The sequence below is a fragment of the Aquarana catesbeiana genome, linkage group LG05, assembly GCF_042186555.1.
Source record: "Aquarana catesbeiana isolate 2022-GZ linkage group LG05, ASM4218655v1, whole genome shotgun sequence".
Classification (NCBI taxonomy): Eukaryota; Metazoa; Chordata; class Amphibia; order Anura; family Ranidae; genus Aquarana; species Aquarana catesbeiana.
In genome coordinates this window covers 575,896,372-575,916,042 of record NC_133328.1, presented here as the reverse complement: position 1 = coordinate 575,916,042, position 19,671 = coordinate 575,896,372, and the positions used below count along the sequence as shown (strand labels likewise).

Genomic DNA, 19,671 nt, shown 5'->3' with positions numbered 1-19,671 from the left:
AGGGGTTATATAGGGGATCATTTCCTGTCTGAAGACCTTTGGTCTACCAGCGTCCATTCATCTAATGATGAAGTATAACCCAGCAGGTAATGAATATTAGCCGGACTCTGTGTCCCATGATGTACTCAAAGAAAAGGATTGTACAGGTAAGTATGACGTAAAAATCATATTTTTTATCTTAAAGTGATACTTAACACATATTAAACAATCAGCTTTAGTGCAGATATCAGTTTTCTACAACATTCGTGATATTGCTGTGGTAAGTCTTGGCGCTTTTGGCTAAGATTCTCTAAAAGCCTAACTTTTCTTTTGTTAATTTAAACTGCTATATTGGCGTAAAGCAACTGTTTTATTTTCTAAGGATGGAAAACTAAACTCTACATAAAAGTCGCCCATATAGTCTGGTTTAAGCTCTATAAAACTTTTATAAGACAACAAATAGTTGTTCTGACTTGTCATTACAACAGTGTACAAGCTGATGTTTCTGTAAATTATAGGGAATGCTAGTTTAGCAAAGTTGCAAATAAAAAGTAGAAGCAGAATATAGCATTACTTTATAAGGCAAGACACAAAACATAAGGTAATGATATCAATGATGGTGGGGGAAAGTGCTTTGTCTTGTACAGTTACCAGTTAGACAATTGTGTACTTCCATTTGAGTAAGGCCCCTTATTGTTCAAGCATGACTGTGCCCCTTTGATCGATCAACTTGGGTACAACCAACATGTTGGATCTTTTATGTGATTACTGCCAGCCTCCACTGTGTGTTCAACCAGCAGGAACGGGTCCCTGCACACCTCTTGTCAATGATCTCAAGGCAGCTGGGACCATAGTCAGCAAGTAAACAATTAGTAACACACTACAGCATGAAGGACTGAAATCCTGCAGCGCCCGCTAGGTCCCCCTGCTAAAGAAAGTACATGTACAGGCCCGTCTGAAGTCTGCTAATGTACATCTGAATGATTTAGAGGAGAACTGGGTGAAAGTGTTGTGGTCAGATGAGACCAAAATCAAGCTCTTTGGCATCAACTCGCCGTGTTTGGTGGAGGAGGAATGCTGCCTATGACTCCAAGAACACCATTCCCACCGTCAAACATGGAGGTGGAAACATTATGCTTCAGGGGTGTTTTTCTGCTAAGGGGACAGGACAACTTCACCGCATCAAAGGGACGATGGACAGGGCCATGTACCGTCAGATCTTGGGTGGGAACCTCCTTCCCTCAGCCAGGGCATTGACAATGGTTCATTGATGGGTATTCCAGCATGACAATGACCCAAAACACATGGCTAAGGTAACAAAGGAGTGGCTCAAGAAGAAGCACATTAAGGTTCTGGAGTGGCCTAGCCAGTCTCCAGACCTTATTCCAATAGAAAATATGTGGAGGGGCTGAAGGTTCCAGTTACCAAATATCAGCCTCAAAACCTTAATGACTTAGAGAGGCTCTGGAAAGATGAGTGGGACAAAATCCCTCCTGAGATGTTTGCAAACCTGGTGGCCACTTACAAGAAACGTCTGACCTTTGCGATTGCAAAAAGGGTTTTGCCACTATAGCACTAAGTCATATTTTGTGAATGGGGTCAAATACTTATTTCACTCATTAAAATGCAAATCAATTTATAACTTTTTTAAAATGCGTTTTTCTGGATATTTTTGTTATGTCTCACACTGTTAAAATAAGCCTACCATTGAAATTATAGACTGATCATTTCTTTGTCAGTGGGCAATTCTACAAAATCAGCAGGGGATCAAATACTTTTTCCCCTCACTGTACAAGCCAGGTCTTTTCAGCCAACTTTAACAAGTTAAGTGTCCCAATGGGAAGGGAATTTCCTTATTGGACAGTTTAAGCTAGAACAGGTTCCCCCTTTTGAGGATTTGTGCTTGTTCTGGGGTGTAAGGCTACATGTACACTAGCCTACCCTGACCAGCGGTCAAGACGTTCCTATCCTGAATGTGATTCTTCCATGTTAAGGAGAGGGAGGTTTAACCTCACCTAAACGCGGCAGCTCCCAAACTCTCCTAAAAGCCTATGTGTACATGGACACATAGGCTTGTATGGACTTGAGTTTACGAGCTTTGGCCAAAAAACACCAAAAGCTCCTAAACACAAGTTTAGGAGCTGGTTGTATACATGAAGCCTAAAACTTCACATTTCCCCTCATTTTTCTTTGTGAGGGGTCACCAGTACTAAGAGAGAATATGCCCAATTGAGTCATAGGCAACTATAAAAAGATGAATTTAAACAAAAGGTTTTCCCCAGAAATGCAGTTTGAGATTATATTACAATTAGCTGAATTAGTGTTTTTTTTTTCTTTTCTCCCTCCCCTCCTATTGATTTGTATTAATTTCAGTTATAAAGTGACTGTCTGAAGGCAAACCACTTCTACAGTTTGCTCAGTATGGGAGCACTCTGAAATAATTATTGTCATTTAAGGATTTAATAAAATATTAAAAAATAAATGTTAATCTTGTACACTTAAAAAAATATACACTTTAAAAAAAAAATCATTTTAGTTTCCCTTTAATGTGGAAGAAAAAAAAATAACAAAATCTTTGGTTTTCTATCAACATTTCTTTGCTTCTATCCCAGCTCTTCCTGAGATAAGATAAAGCTAAATGCTGTTAGGATTACAGGATAAAGTCCCCACTTTCTTGTGTCTAAGCTTCTGTTTCTTCTCTTTATCCAAACAAACTGCTGACTAGAGAAATATTTGCAGTAGTTACGTTTTATGAAGGCAGAGGAGATAAGGCGATAAACTCATGTGGCTTGAGTTCATCAAGAGCAGTGCTTGCTGTTGCAGAATATTTATGGGTTAAAACGTGTTATGCACAGCTTGTTTGTATGATACATTATTCTCATGTTTGTGTACATCTCTTACAACTATAAAGAACTATTCTGATTCATAGTCTGACATAAAATGTATATTCCTACACAAAAATGCTTACTCCTTTATAATAAAATACCTAGTTTGTTAGATACAAAAGATACCACTGGCAACCAGCAAAATAATTTAGCGATGAGGACATCTAAGAAGCATTAAAGCTCAGCTCATTTAGTGGCCATCCCTTTTAGTAAAGTTCTCCCTCAAAGCTTTCCCCTACCCCCATTGTTGGAACCTGCATAGTAAAATACTAACCTTCAGCCCCACTCCTGAGATCTTCCCTGTCTGGCTCTGCCTGGTAGCACAAAACCTTTGCTCAAAAAAAGTCCCAACTGTGCCCTATGCTACATGCCTGACCGTGCCTGATACACTCCTGTCATAAAACAGCACTTCTGCACATGTGCAGAAGTGATGTCATCCTGCCCCGGCCAATGAAGGTGGATGCAGCCTGGCACCTGGGAGAAGCCAGGTAGATGTCTGTTCCAGCAAGGGACATTGGACCATTTTGAAGAATAGCAAAGTATCATAAAGTTTAACTCTACTCTAATTCATCATATGATCACATGGACCAGCCGACACGTTTTTGGAGCCAACATCATGCCCACTTCATCAGGGCCCCGTGAACTCAAGATGGGTTCAGTAAAATGAAAAATCAGTTTTTAGTTTGCAGGTAAATGACCAGCAGAACTATGTAGCTCTTTTCAGTAAAAGCAGGAATAGCTGCTTCTTATGACTAGCAGATCCAGCCATCCAGAGGAGGACAGACCCTCCATAGGATAGAATGAGACTGCAGTGCGCAACGGCCGGTCGGGACTTGTTTTGCGAGCAAAGGCTGTGCTGGGTCGAGCAGGCCTGAAACTTTAAGCATTTCGCTCTTTTCATTACACAAATGGGGAATCTCTAAAGAACAGCTGTGCAAAAAAGTGTAGTTGTCTATTAAAGTGATAAATTGTAAAGTCTATTTTTTTTTTCTTTAAACATAACAAACATGTCATACTTACCTGCTCTGTGCAGTGGTTTTGAACAGAGCAGCCAAGATCCTCCTCTAATTGGGTCCCTCTTTGGCACTCCTGGCCCCTCCCTCTTGAGTGCCCCCACAGCAAGCAGGTTGCTATGGGAGCACCTGAGCCGCAGCTCTGTGTGTCTGTCCAGACACGGAGCCGTGGTTCTGCCCCTCCTTTCTCTCCTTATCGATTATCGACTTTGACAGCAGTGGGAGCCAATGGCGCCACTGCAGTGTCTCGGTCAATCAGGAGGGAGAGTCCCTGATGGCCGAGGCACTCGTGCAACATTGCTGGATTGAGAGGGGGGCTCAGGTAAGTATTAGGGGGGCTGCTGCACACTGAAGGTTTTTTATCTTGATACATAGAATGCATCAAGATAAAAAACCTTCTGACTTTACAACCACTTTGAGTTTTATATGATTTTTCCATGAGTCTTGCAGTAAGATTCGGTGGGGATTTTTCGGTGCCTCTTGTTACTCATCCTCTCCTGTACAGCCTTTCTCTACCAGAGCTACAGCTCCCTTCAACAAATGCTTTTATTGATCCTAGAAGTATTTATAGAAAGGATGAGCGCATACATTATAAGCTGTTTTCCACCCAATATGAGGGGTTAGTAACTTGGTATTCTCTGGCCTGTATAATTGAAGATTTGGTCACAGGGAACACTTGTAGTAAACTTACGAAGCAAGAACTTGTGACGCTTAGTTAAAATGGATCTAAACCTAAGAACTAGTATGAAATTTATTGCAGCTTACCAGTTCTTAGTTGTGGTGGCTGCATTCATTTTTAGAATCGTGTTTAGAATCGCTGAACAGCCTTGGTATTGATTGTGCAACAAAAAAATAATGACCTGTTGGCTGTATTCTTTTACTAGTCTTTAGTTTTCCCTATCTTCTGAATTGTTCTTTAAAATAGATTTTGTTGTGTGTTGCCTGATTTATGCATCGTCTTTTTTTTTTTTCCCCTGTGCCTATTGGAGAATAGAAAAGGAACTGCACAGCAGTAATGTATTTTACTGAAAGGCTACAGGTAAATCCAAATGCAGATTACAATGAGTGGACTTTCTGACTTTGGCACAATTACAGTTTGACTCGATGGCATTCTGAGCTTTCTGTTAAACCTGAAGCTTCTTAACCACTTGCTTTCTGGGCACTTAAACCCCCTTCCTGCCCAGACCAATTTTCAGCTTTCAGCGCTGACGCACTTTGAATGACAAGGCTCACACATAGAGCCTTCTTTTGGGGGTATTTAATCACAGCTGGGATTTTTATTTTTTGCTAAGCAAACAAAAAAAGATGGAAAATTGTGAAAAAAAAAATCATGTTTCATAGTTATAAAATTTTGCAAACAGGTCATTTTTCTCCTTCATTCATATGCGCTGGTGAGGCGGCGCTGATAGGCTGCCCTGGTGGGCACTGATAGGCTGCCCTGATTGGCACTGATGGGCACAGATAAGGCAGCACTGACGGGCACAGATAAGGCAGCACTGACGGGCACAGATAAGGCAGCACTGACGGGCACAGATAAGGCGGCACTGACGGGCACAGATAAGGCGGCACTGACGGGCACAGATAAGGCGGCACTGACGGGCACAGATAAGGCGGCACTGACGGGCACAGATAAGGCGGCACTGACGGGCACAGATAAGGCGGCACTGACGGGCACAGATAAGGCGGCACTGACGGGCACAGATAAGGCGGCACTGACGGGCACAGATAAGGCAGCCCTGATGGGTGGCACTGATGGGCACTGATGGGGGGCACTGATGGGCACTGATGGGGGGCACTGATGGGCAACTGTTGATGAGGCACTGATGGGCACTGATGGGGGGCACTGATGGGCAACTGTTGATGAGGCACTGATGGGTGGCGCTGGTGGGCACTGGTAGGCGGTACTGTTGGTGGCACTGGCAGGTGGGCACTGAGGAGCTGGCAGCAGCTGTCCGTGATCGGGACCGATGTCCCTCACAGCTGCTGGTGATTGCCTTTTTTTCATTTTCTCCTTGCGCTGTCAGTATATGTGTATATATGTGTGTGTGTGTGTGTGTGTGTGTGTGTATATATATATAATGTGTGTGTATATGTGTGTATATATATATATATATATATATATATATATATATATATATATATATATATATATATATATATTAAAATGTGTGTGTACAGTATCTCACAAAAGTGAGTACACCCCTCACATTTTTATAACTATTTCATTATTTCTTTTCGTGTGACAACACTGAAGAAATTACACTTTGCTACAATGTAAAGTAATGAGTGTACAGCTTGTATAACAGTGTAAATTTGCTGCCCCCTCAAAATAACTCAACACACAGCCATTAATGTCTAAACTTCTGGCAACAAAAGTGTGTACACCCCTAAGTGAAAGTGTCCAATTTGGGCCCAATTAGCCATTTTCCCTACCTGGTGTTATGTGACTCGGTGTTACAAGGTCTCAGGTGTGAATGGGGAGCAGGCGTGTTGAATTTGGTGTTATCGCTTTCACTCTCTCATACTGGTCACTGGAAGTTCAGCATGGCACCCCGTGGCAAAGGACACTGAGGATCTGAAAAAAGGGTTGTTGCTCTACAAAAATCTGGCCTAGGCTATAAGAAGATTGCCAAGGCCCTGAAACTGAGCTGCAGCACGGTGGTCAAGGCCATACAGTGATTTAACAGGACAGGTTCCACTCAGAACAGGCCTCACCATGGTCGACCAAAGAAGTTGAGTGCACGTGCTCAGCGTCATATCCAGAGGATGTCTTTGGGAAATAGACATATGAGTGCTGCCAGCATTGCTGCAGAGGTTGAAGGAGTGGGGAGTCAGCTTGTCAGTGCTCAGACCATACGCCGCACACTGCATCAAATTGGTCTGCATGGCTGCCGTCCCAGAAGGAAGCCTCTTCTAAAGGTGATGTACAAGAAAGCCCACAAACAGTTTGCTGAAGACAAGCAGACTAAGGACATGGATTACACATGGATTACTAGAACCATGTCCTGTGGTCTGATGAGACCAAGATAAACTTATTTGGTTCAGATGGTGTCAAGCGTGTGTGGCGACAACCAGGTGAGGAGTACAAAGACAAGTGTGTCTTGCTTACAATCAAGCATGGTGGTGGGAGTGTCATGGTCTGGGGCTGCATGAGTGCTGCCGGCACTGGGGAGCTACAGTTCATTGAGGGAACTTTGAATGCCAACATGTACTGTGACATACTGAAGCAGAGCATGATCCCCTCCCTTCGTAGACTGGGCCGCAACAGAATACTGAACATTATAAAGGTTCTAACATATAAACTCTTCTATTACCGAAACGACAGCCAATTATCATACTGTGAACCGAAGTACCCTAAGATGTATCTTAATCTTTTGATGATCATGAGGTAAATGTAACGGCAATTCAGTAGCTATTAAAAGCCAAAACTTTAACCTTCCTTAACAGCTGTTATCTCCAACCCTAAATCACATACTCCGTGTGCAGTGTTATGATGGGTTATAAAGTGCTGATCACCCTGTGCCGTGCACAGCTCTTGTACTTGACGCTTTTTTCCAATCGATATACAGCAGCACAGCAGCTTATCAGAAATCAATAGCCGCTCTAATGACCTGGGGTTGATAGACAGTTTAATGACAACTCATGAAACTGCAAGTCATGCAATACAAAGAAGTGTCTGCATAAGCTGCAACCTTCCATTTAAAGGATACCCACTTCAGTGAATAAAAATAAATATACACACACATACAGTATCTCACAAAAGTGAGTACACCCCTCACACTTTTGTAACTATTTAATTATATCTTTTAATGTGACAACACTGAAGAAATTACACTTTGCTACAATGTAAAGTATTGAGCGTACAGCTTGTATAACAGTGTAAATTTGCTGTCCCCTCAAAATAACTCAACACACAGCCATTAATGTCTAAACTGCTGGCAACAAAAGTGAATACACCCCTAAGTAAAAATGTCCAAATTGTGCCCAAAGTGTTAATATTTTGTGTGGCCACGTTATTTTCCAGCACTGCCTTAACCCTCTTGGGCATGGAGTTCACCAGAGCTTCACAGGTTGCCACTGGATTTCTCTTCCACTCCTCCATGACGGCATCACGGAGCAGGTGGATGTTAGAGACCTTGCGCTTCTCCACCTTCCGTTTTGAGGATGCCCCACCACCATGCTTGACTGTAGGCAAGACGCACTTGTCCTTGTACTCCTCACCTGGTTGCCGCCGCACACGCTTGACACCATCTGAACCAAATAAGTTTATCTTGGTCTTATCAGACCACAGAACATAGTCCAGTAATCCATGTCCTTAGTCTGTTTGTCTTCAGCAAACTTTTTGCAGGCTTTTTTGTGCATCATCTTTAGAAGACTTCTGGGACGACAACCATGCAAACCAATTTGATGCAGTGTGAGGCGTATGGTCTGAGCACTGACAGGCTGACCCCCCCCACCCCTTCAACCTCTGCAGCAATGTTGGCAGCACTCTTATGTCTATTTCTTAAAGACAACCTCTGGATATGGCGCTGAGCATGTACATGCAACTTCTTTGGTCGACCATGGTGAAGCCTGTTCTCAGTGGAACCTGTCCTGGTAAACCGCTGTAAGGTCTTGGCAATCATCTTATGGCCTAGGCCATCTTTATGTAGAGCAACAATTTCTTTTTTTCAGATCCTCAGAGTTCTCCATGAGGTGCCATGTTGAACTTCCAGTGACCAGTATGAGAGCGCGAGAGTGATGACACCAAATCTAACGAGTCGTATACCATCGGGAGGGAAAATGGCTAATTGGGCCCAATTTGGACATTTTCACGTAGGGGTGTACTCACTTTTGTTGCCAGCGGTTTAGACATTAATGGCTGTGTGTTGAGTTATTTTGAGGGGACAGCAAATTTACACTGTTATACATGCTGTACACTCACTACTTTATATTGTAGCGAAGTGTCATCTCTTCAGTGTTGTCACATGAAAAGATATAATAAAATAGTTAAAAAAAACTGTGAGGGGTGTACTCACTTTCGTGAGATACTGTGTGTGTGTGTATCTTTTTTTTTTTTTAAGTCGAGAAAAAGTCCAAGAACACACCTCTGTTCCCTCGAACTCCTAAAAATTTCAAAGTTCTAATTTGGATAGAGTAGAGAAGAATTATAACACCTGTCAGGTTTTTATTGCTGTCTGTGCCCCTCTTAGGGACATTCACCCTTGTCTATTTCTCAAAACCCTGTTTACTGTGAAATTCAAAATTTTGGGTTGTCATAAGAATAGAGGGGAAATCTTCCAACAAGATCTACAAAGTGGAGGGATTTCCTTTTGCTTCCTGTTTTGACTGTAGTATAGGAAGTGAAGGGAAATCACCCAAATGGGGCACAGATTGCAAAAAAAAAAAATGATGGGGTTATAATCCCACCCCTGCTATATCCAAGTATAGAGAAAAAAAATGTTTTGTTCTTAGTTAACGGGTTGAATTTTTATGAGGGTGGCAACATTAATGGGTGGGTGTGTTATTGGCCTACTTTAAGGAAAACTCTAAAATACTTGCCTTTACACGTGATTAATCACCTGACCAAACTCCCAGGCATTTGGTCATGTGGTCTTTGCTGAAGTGGAGAATTGGCATTCAGATTAGCTAAGCCTCCTTAAAACTATTTGCTTTGTATGGTCATAGCTGCATATACGATTTTAAAGTATAAATCAGTTTTAGCGGATAGTGCCCTTTTTATCATTGTTATTGAATTCAGCTCATTTCAGGTCTGGTATTTACAGCAAAAAATGAGCATTTATTTGTGCACGCTGGCAAGGTTTTACTTTCAGGGTTGTCTAGATAATTCCACCATAATGCCAACTTCTATCCATTTCATATTCTGCAAGCCACAGGATGGTGTTTTGCTTCCAGTGGATCCTTTATAATCACTAGATATTTTTTAAAATAAGTTTAGGTCTATTGTAGCAGATTTAAGATATATAAAATAATGCAGCTGCGTGTTCATTAATATTTAGCTTTTAATTGCGTATAGTGTAAGTACCTATATTTGACTTGATATCTACATCTTGTAATTTTTTATAGAGCAGCTCCATAACTGAGAGAAAAAGGGGCAGGGCAAGGGTAACTAATCCAGTATGCTGCCTAGGACTATGTTTACAAGGATGCTGATAGGAGGAGAAAGCAGAGTTGGTCAGGAGATCACCTCATCAGTCTGCTTCTGCTCTTACCCGGACTAGTCAGAATGCGGGGGGGGGGGGGTGAAGAAGAGGACACCTTTGTAGTATTTAACTGTATGTTGTGTCATCCACCTGGCTGTGCTGTTTGGCAGAGTTGTGCAAATCTCAGCCCCCGTTCACACTTTTGACAGATCCAAATTGCATGATAAGTCGCACCCTATTGTCGGCAATGGAACTGTTTAAATCGGTGCGGTGCCGACTTTGCTGTGCCGCACCGATTTAAAAAATAATTTAATGCACTATTTTACTCGATTTTCAGGTGCGACTTGCATAGATATCTGTGCATGAAGCCGCACAGATGTCAGCCAAGTTGCACTGACATGCGGCTTTGAAATTGTGTGATTTCAATTGAAGTCGCATGATTTCAAAGTCGAATTTCGGTGTCAACGAGGGCTTAGGATGGGATGAGCAAAATAATTTGACTAGTAAAATAGTTTCCCTATATGTATTTCATCTGTGTTTTTAGCTGTTGACTGAAGCTGATCTTTATATCAAGTATTATAACCAGTATTCGAAGAACAATGTTTAAATTATTTGATTTCAGGTTTTTTTTACACCTGTATGTCAATGTATTTTTTTTTTATCTTTGCAGGCAATATTTATGATTCCCACAAATCCCCCACCCACCTTCAGGAAACCTGAGCTGTGGTCAGATGAATTTACAGATTTTGTAAAGAAATGTCTGGTGAAGAACCCGGAACAAAGAGCCACGGCCACACAGCTCCTGCAGGTAGGAATTGCATTTGGTCACATTTCTGAAATACGGAATGCCCTGATTGTGTCACACGCCCTGTTCATGATCAATTGTTTTGTCTTATCCGAACTCTTACATAGTAGGTGAGGTTGAAAACAGACACAAGTCCTTCAAGTCCATCCTGTGTGTGTGTTTTTATGTCAGTGTTACCTTGTATATCCCTGTATGTTGTGGACGTTTAGGTGCTTATCTAATAGTTTTTTGAAATTCTTGATGCTCCCTGTTGAAACCACCGCCTGTGGAAGAGAATTCCACATCCTTACCGCTCTGACAACAAAGAACCCTCTACACAGTTAAAGGTTAAAGCGCGTTTCTTCTAATTTTAGTGAATGGCCGCGTGTCTCTTTAAATTCCCTTTCGCAGAAGAGTTTAATCCCTATTGTGAGGTCACTAGTACGGTATTTGTACATTGAAATCATATCCCCTCTTAAGCTTCTCATCTCCAGAGAGAATAAGTTCAGTGCTTGTAGTCTTTCCCATAGCTGAGATCCTCCAGTCCCTTTATCAGCTTTGTTGCCCTTCTCTGTACTGTCTCCAGTTCCAGGACATCCTTCCTGAGGACTGGTGCCCAGAACTGGACGGCATACTCCAGGTGCGGCCGGACCAGAGTCTTGTAGAGCGGGAGGATTATCGTTTTATCTCTGGAGTGAATCCCCTTTTTAATGCATGCCAATATTCTGTTGGCTTTGCTTGCAGAAGCTTGGCATTGCATGCCATTGCTGAGCCTGTCATCTACTAGGACCCCCAGATCCTTTTCCATCCTAGATTAACCCAGAGGTTTTCCCCCAGTGTATAGATTGCATTCATGTTTTTGCCACCCATATGCATTATTTTACCTTTTTTCTACATTGAACCTCATTTGCCATGTACTTGCCCACCCCATTAATTTGTTCAGATCTTCTTGCAAGGTTTCCACATCCTGCGGAGAAATTATTGCCCTGCTTAGCTTAGTATCATCCGCATATACTGAGATTGAGCCGCTTATCCCATCCTCCTGATAGTTTATGAATAAATTAAATAGGATTGGTCCCAGGATAGAACCCTTGGGGACCCCACTTTCCACACCAGACCAATCCGAGTACTCCCCATTTATCACCACCCTCTAAAGTTGCCCCTGTAGCCAGTTTTCAATCCATGTACTCACCCTTTGATCCATGCCGACAGACCTTAGCTTGTACAGTAAACGTTTATGGGGAACTGTATGAAATGCCTTTGCAAAATCCAGATACACTATGTCTAAAGACAATACCTCATCTGTGATATCTCACCTCAAGGTTTTATAATCCATATACTCAGGCATCAGACTCAAACATGTCATGCAGCAAACTTTTAATGCTATTTAATAGTGAAGCATGTTTATTTTTTTAAGCAGTATCATACTTACCTAGGCGGCAGCAGCGTCGGTCCAATCCCGCATCTGTCCCCTGCTGGCACTAACACTGAATTGAGCGATCAAATGCAGCTGATCGCTTGGTTCTCAGGGCTCCAACTCCCCCCCCCCCCCTGCGCTCACTGGAGTATGGGGATGTGGAGGGGCTGGGAGCCGCTGGCTCAGGCTCTCAGTGAGCCCGGTGCCAGTCCAGGCATGTGGGTGGATCCCGACTTCATTGTCGCGATCTTGCCCGAGGGGCCAATGGATGGGGCCACGTTTTGTAAAATCTTGGATGAGAACTTTCTTCCTTCAGCCAGAACACTGAAGATGGGTCATGGATGGGTCTTCCAGCATGCCAGTGACCCAAAACATACCGCCAAGACAACAAAGTAGTGGCTTAAGAAGAAACGCATTAAGGTCATGGAGTGGCCTAGCCAGTCTCCAGACCTTAATCCTATAGAAAATTTATGGAGGAAGCTGAAACTTCGAGTTGCCAAGCAACAGCCAAGAAACCTTAAGGATTAGGAGAAGATCTGTTGGAAAAAAAAAAAAAGTGGACCAAATTCCCTTCTGAGATGTGTGCAAACCTGGTAAACAACTTCAAGAAACGTCCTACCTCTGTGCTTGCCAACAAGGGTTTCTCCACCAAGTACTAAATCATGTTTTGCTTGGGAAACAAATACTTATTTTACTCATTGAACTGCAACTAAGTTTATAACATTTGTAGCATGTTTTTTTTTTCCCGGATTTTGGTTGATATTCTGTCTTTATTATTTAAAATATACCTATGATAACAATTCTAGACCCTTCGTTTCTTTGTAAGTGGGCAAACTTAAAAAATCTGCAGGGATCGAATAATTCTTTTCCCCGCTCTAGTATTTTCTTAACCATTGTATAAACAAAACAAAAAGCTGGAACAAACGTTTACACGCGTTTTCGAGCTTCTTTGGGCTTTCTTGAGCCCTTTGGGGGGGAGTAGCGGGGATGGACTTGGTGTGTTTTTTTTTTTTTAGCTTGTATGAGCATATGCCTGAAAAAGCCATAGTGTGTATTGACACATTGGCCAACAGAGGGGAGTTTCTAGGCAGAAAAAAATAAGAGATCAAATGCCTGTAGGAGCCGCTTCTTTGAGCTCCTTTGAGCTGCAGCGTGCATGAGCCCTAAGATAGCAAATCTTCTTCACTCTTTAAACTGAGGTCCACTTTAAATAGCCACATAACTTGCTAGCCTCTTTTTGTTTACACAAAGGGTAGCACAGGTTTTTTGCTTGCACAGCAAGCTCCATTAACACTTAAGTCAGTGGAGTCTTTGTAGAGTAGAAGGTATGGCCTTTACTATTACAGTGCTGGTATAGCTGACCACACAGTTACATCTGGAATGGTTGTGTTGCAGCTCCTAATGCTTAGCACAGATCCTCTATTGCTCGCAATCTGTTTGTGCTTGTTAACAGTCTGTTCTCTACACTAGTTGCTAGCATGTAATTTCAATGTGGATTTCACAGCAGTGTGGACTTTAATGGTGTTTTTCTAAGTTTTATGGAGTAATAAAGGTAAATGACTACTATCTACTATATGGTTATGGCTTGCTGAGAATAGAAATTTCTGTTTACTGAATATGTAGCTGTGCAGTTTGCTGACCCAATTATAGCAATGCTTTAGTACTTATATTGATGGAGCTCAGTTCACCTGGGAAATGACGGTAACTATGGGACATCTGTTGTCCCCAAACAGAGGAGCCATCAATTTTATTAAACGGTATATTTCTTATGCCTTGGTAAAGACCACAGAGCATAAAAATATTTCATTTTACTCATTGCGTTAACGTCAATTTTATCCTCTCTTAAATGCGTCTTTTTCTGCCAATATTTAAATTGCATATGTCCCCAGACTATTAACATTAAACTATTGGCATGTGATAATCAAACAATAAGAGCTTTACGGCTCCAGTCTAACCAGCCTGGAATGCTGTGGTGCATTAAATGCATGCACACCGCCTAACTTACATTTACGTCAGTAGTTTCAAGTGGTATTCCATGATGATGCCTTCTTTATCCCCCCCCCCCATAGGAGTGCCCATAATTTGGAATTAAAAATGTGGTGGACCCACAGCCAGCAAAAGAGGGGTTTTTAAACCCCAACCGAGCTGCTGCTCCAAATGCAATCAATTGTGTATAGCACTTGGTTCTCTTTTGGGATTAAAAGAAAGTGAGAGTTCATCTTTAAAGTGGACGTAAACCCAATTTATGAAATTTGAGCTGGGCACATATATCTGCAGTGTTTTCTTATCTCTACTCAAAGCCCTATGTCCCGTAGCTTTCTATCATGCCCCGTTCAGTTCTCTGACACAGGAAATAAAAACAGCCTGAGTTTTGTGTTTGGGAGGATGCTATAATTAGGTTAGCAGAGTATTGAACGATTCAAGGAACAGATCTGGAAGTCTCTACCTATGAGGAGAGGGAGTGTGTGCCTTTCCTACAATCAGCTGTCTTGGCTATATGCCCAGACTTCACTGCAGTGATAAGCAGGAGGAGAAAATCTCGCAACACGATGTGAACTTTCTAAACAGTATTTAAAGATTGAGGACAGCAGATATACAGTATCTCACAAAAGTGAGTACACCCCTCAAAATTTTATTATACCTTTTCATGTGACAACACTGACGAAATGACACTTTGCTACAATGTAAAGTAGTGAGTGTACAGCTTGTATAACAGTGTAAATGTGCTGTCCCCTCAAAATAACTTAAAATAACTCAACTCACATTAATGTCTAAACTGTTGGCAACAAAAGTGAGTACACCCTAAGTGAAAATGTCCAATTTGGCCCAATTAGCCATTTTCCCTCCCCGGTGTCGTATGACTCGTTGGTGTTACAAGGTCTCAGGTGTGGATGGGGAGCAGGTGTGTTAAATTTGGTGTTATCGCTCTCACTCTCTCATACTGGTCACTGGAAGTTCAACATGGCACCCCATGGCAAAGAACTCTTTGAGGATCTGAAAAAAAGAATTGTTGCTCTACATAAAGATGGCCTAAGCTATAAGAAGATTGCCAAGACCCTGAAACTGAGCTGCAGCACAGTGGCCAAGACGATACAGCGGTTTAACAGGACAGGTTCCACTCAGAACAGGCCTCGCCATGTTTGACCAAAGAAGTTGCGTGCACATGTTCAGAGTCATATTCAGAGGTTGTGTTTGGGAAATCGACTTATGAGTGCTGCCAAGATTGCTGCAGAGGTTGAAGGGGTGAGGGGGTCAGCATGTCAGTGCTCAGACCATACGCCGCACACTGCATCAAATTGGTCTGCATGGCTGTTGTCCCTGAAGGAAGCCTCTTCTAAAGATGATGCACAAGAAAGCCTGCAAACAGTTTGAAGACAAGCAGACTAAGGACATGGATTACTTGAACCATGTCCTGTGATCTGATGAGACCAAGATAAAGTTATTAGGTTTAGATGGTGTTAAGCGTGTGTGGCAGCAACCAGGTGATGAGTACAAAGACAAGTGTGTCTTGCCTACAGTCAAGCATGGTGGTGGGAGTGTCATGGTCTGGGGCTGCATTAGTGCTGCCGGCACTGGGGAGCTACAGTTCATTGAGGGAACCATGAATGCCAAAATATACTGTGACATACTGAAGCAGAGCATGATCCCCTCCCTTTGGAGACTGGGCCACAGGGCAGTATTCCAACATAACGACCCTAAACACACCTCCAAGATGACCACTGCCTTGCTAAATAAGCTGAGGGTAAAGGTGATGTACTTGCCAAGCATGTTTCCAGACCTAAACCCTATTGAGCATCTGTGGGGCATCCTCAAACAGAAGGTAGAGGAGCTCAAGGTCTCTAACATCCACCAGTTATGTTGTCATGGAGGAGTGGAAGAGGACTCCAGTGGCAACCTGTGAAGCTCTGGTGAACTCCATGCCCAAGAGGGTTAATCCAGTGCTGGAAAATAATGGTGGCCACACAAAATATTGACACTTTGGGCCCAATTTGGACATTTTCACTTAGGGGTGTTCTCACTTTTGTTGCCAGCGGTTTAGACATTAATGGCTGTGTGTTGAGTTATTTTTGAAGGGACAGCAAATTGACACTGTTATTCAAGATGTACACTCACTACTTTACATTGTAGAAAAGTGTCATTTCTTCAGTGTTGTCACATGAAAAGATATAATAAAATATTTACAAAATGTGAGGGGTGTACTCACTTCTGTGAGATACTGTACATGTCAAACTTTTATATAGGGAGTTTTGTTTCATCCCCGGGTATAATCTGAGGATGTTCACTTCACTGGGTATGTGTGAGGGTTCACACTAGTGCGACTTTGATGTGGATGACAGGAGATTGTGACCGGCTCTCTATTGAGCCAATTCACACTTCTCCGGAGAAGCTGCGGAGCGCTTTGCACAGGAGTCCTGTGCGTCTTTGGCTCAGTTTCAGGTCCTAATTCAGGCAAAAATTTGGGTTTGATTCGTCCCTGAAACGGAGAACAGGGACGCACCGGACCCCTGCTGTCAGCCGCATCCGTGTTTAGTGTGAACCCAGCCTCAAGGGATTGTAAAGCCTCATGGTTGTTCACCTTAATGCATTCTGTGCATTAAGATGAAAAACCTTCTTTGCTGCAGTTGCCCCCAGTGCCCCCCTTTTTCTTACCTGAGCCTATATGATTCAGCAATGAGCATGAGCCCAGTGGTTCCATCTAGCCTCATTGGATAGGTTGATAGCAGTGGGAGCCTTTGGCATCCGCTGCTGTCAATCAAATACAGTGATGCGGGGCCAAGTCCCTCTGTCTGTGTCAAGCGAGTCTCCATGGAGGCACCCAACGAAGGGGAGGAGCCAGGAACGGCACCGGGGCACCCAGAAATGGAGATCAAAACCTTTACACAGTGCAGTTAAGGCCCCTTTCACACCTGTGCGACTTGTCATGCGACTTTAAACATCAGAGTCACATGACAAGTCGTACTCTAGGATTTCCAATGATAACCATTCACCCGCGATCGCTCCTGAGAGAGAGAGAGAATGGGGGATCTGTCAATGTAAACGGACAGATACCCCATTCTGTCAGGGAGAGGCGAGACATCTGCTGTTTTCTAGAGATTAGAAATAGTGATGTCTCTCTACTCCCAGTCAGTACACTGCCCCCACAGTTAGAAACACCTTCCTCAGACACACCTAACCCCTTGATCACCACTTAGTTTTAACACCTTCCCTGCCAGTGACATTTATACAGTAATCAGTGGCAATTTTTAACTCTGATCACTGTATAAATGTCGCTGGTCCCTCAAAAGTGTCCGATCTGTCCGCCATAATGTCGCAGTCATGCAAAAAATTGCAGATCACCGCCATTACTAGTAAAAGAATAATAAAAATAAACTCTCTTGTTGACACTATAACTTTTGTGAAAACCAATCAATATACGCTTATTGTGATTTTTTTTTTTTTTTTTTTTTTTTTTTTTTACCAAAAATATGTAGAATACATATTGGCCTAAACTGATAAATGTTGTGTTTTTTTAAAAAAAAAATTTTTACGATTTTTTTTATTATAGCAAAAAGTAAAAAATCTAGTTTGTTTTTTTTTTTTCAAAATTGTCGCTTTTTTTGTTTATAGCTCACAAAATAAAAACCGCAGAGGTGATCAAATGCCACCTAAAGAAAGCTCTATTTGTGGGGAAAATATTTTTTGTTTGCGTACAGCATTACATGCACAATTGTCAGTTAAAGCGTGCAGTGCCGTATCGCAAAAAATGGCCTGGTCATTGAGGGGGAAAATCTTTTCGGGGCTGAAGTGGTTAATGTCAAGTTATTTATTGTAAAATCACAACTAAAACTAAAGTTTTTTTTCATTCTGTTTCTGTATGTTTACTTTAGAAGGTTGGCAGTCTGCCAAGATCTCTTCTCAGGAAAAATTCAAAAAGTTTTCTGTGCCTGTGTTTTGGACTTTAAAAATGAACTTTCCTACAGTGCATATAGATACAGAGATGAGTGCTTTTATGCGCTATGCTAATGAGTAGTTTGTCCCCAACAGCAAAAATCTGTGCACTTTTGGGTACCCAGAAGACAAAAGTGCAACCTACAGCTTGCTGCCAGCAGCTTTTCAAAATCAATCACAGGTTGCAATATGCAATTGTTTTACGCTGTTCCTAGTGGTACTTGCAAACAGGGATGTATGACCCAACAAGTCCATGCTCCGCGCATATGACCCTGTGTGTATGAGTGCCACTTGCAACGGCATCCAGCATACTCTACGTATTTCTGCCTGTCATTGATTTTGGCAGGATGCTGGCAAACATCAGCCACCAGTAATAGGTAGTGAGAAGTCAGCTAACAACTCCAAATTTTAACAGTAACTGAAGGGACCCAATTTCTAATACAAACTAAAAAATTGTTCTTTCATGACACTGAAATTGACAGCATATCACTGCCCTCATCTTTCTGAAGATAACACTTCTTATTTTGGTATTGAATAACTTTTATGAGCTAGTTACTCAGCTATCTGATTTAACATGGAAGCATTCCAAATGAAATAAATATCAGCTCTCTAAGTGCTGGTGTTCACTGATTGCCCAAATGATTAACAGATTCTGGAGCTCGGCCCTCTCAGTGACTTATTCTAGGTCAGTGACATAGAGTGCGAGGAATGCACTGCACTCACATATGAAGGGCAACATCTAAGATTATGGCAAACTTTCTGTTTCCTATGTGGAAATACAGTCTGGATACCAGGGGGGATCTGTGCACCGTCACTTGAAGGCAGACTGAGGTTTAACTCTTTCTCAGCTGCAGAATTACTGGTGGCTGTCAGAAATGGCTTTTATAGCCCGCAAGAATTTCTATCACAGCGTATTTTCCACCCCTTTGACCAACTGAGCCTTAATAGGGGTGAAAGTACTTCTTTATTGCTTACATTTTTATTTCCTTGAAAAGTATCTACTTAAACTTCTCTGGCCTTCCATTGTATGCATATAGATAACTGAAGGTCTGTGAAGCAGTGAAATGAAAGTGCCTAGTGTTAAGGCTCATTCACATCGGCACACATGATCGCTGGTGTGCGCTGGAAATCACACTACCTTTATTAAAATATCAATAGTGACATTTCATTAAAGTGGAAGGGTTCATTGCAGTTATTCTTAAAAATGTTGACTTCCCTTCATCCTGCCTGTGCGAACGCCCCTTCCTCTTGCCTGTGCCGACTCCCCCCCTCCTCTTGCCTGTGCCGACTCCCCCCCTCCTCTTGCCTGTGCCGACTCCACCCCTTCCTCTTGCCTGTGCCTACTCCCCCCAACCCCCCCCCCCCTTTCCTCCTATCTATGCGGCATAGCCTGTTTAAAAAAGATCAGTGTAAATGCCACTTCTAATTTTGGTCTGGTCACATGATCAGCAGCTCTGGCCGCACTGTGTCAGAGAGCAGCTGCTGCAGAGGAGAGGAGGGAGCTCTGACCATGGAGGAGCAA

The 19,671-nt window shown here is 42.4% G+C and overlaps 1 protein-coding gene across 1 annotated transcript in view; it reads left to right on the top strand.

The window, feature by feature from the left end:
- The window catches only part of STK3 (serine/threonine kinase 3), a 385,808-nt gene that overhangs the window by 162,112 nt on the left and 204,025 nt on the right, over nucleotides 1-19,671 (top strand). The window contains exon 7 of the mRNA XM_073632031.1: nucleotides 10,691-10,828. Coding sequence (XP_073488132.1) covers nucleotides 10,691-10,828 — 138 coding nt within the window. The remainder of the gene's footprint in view (nucleotides 1-10,690; nucleotides 10,829-19,671) is intronic.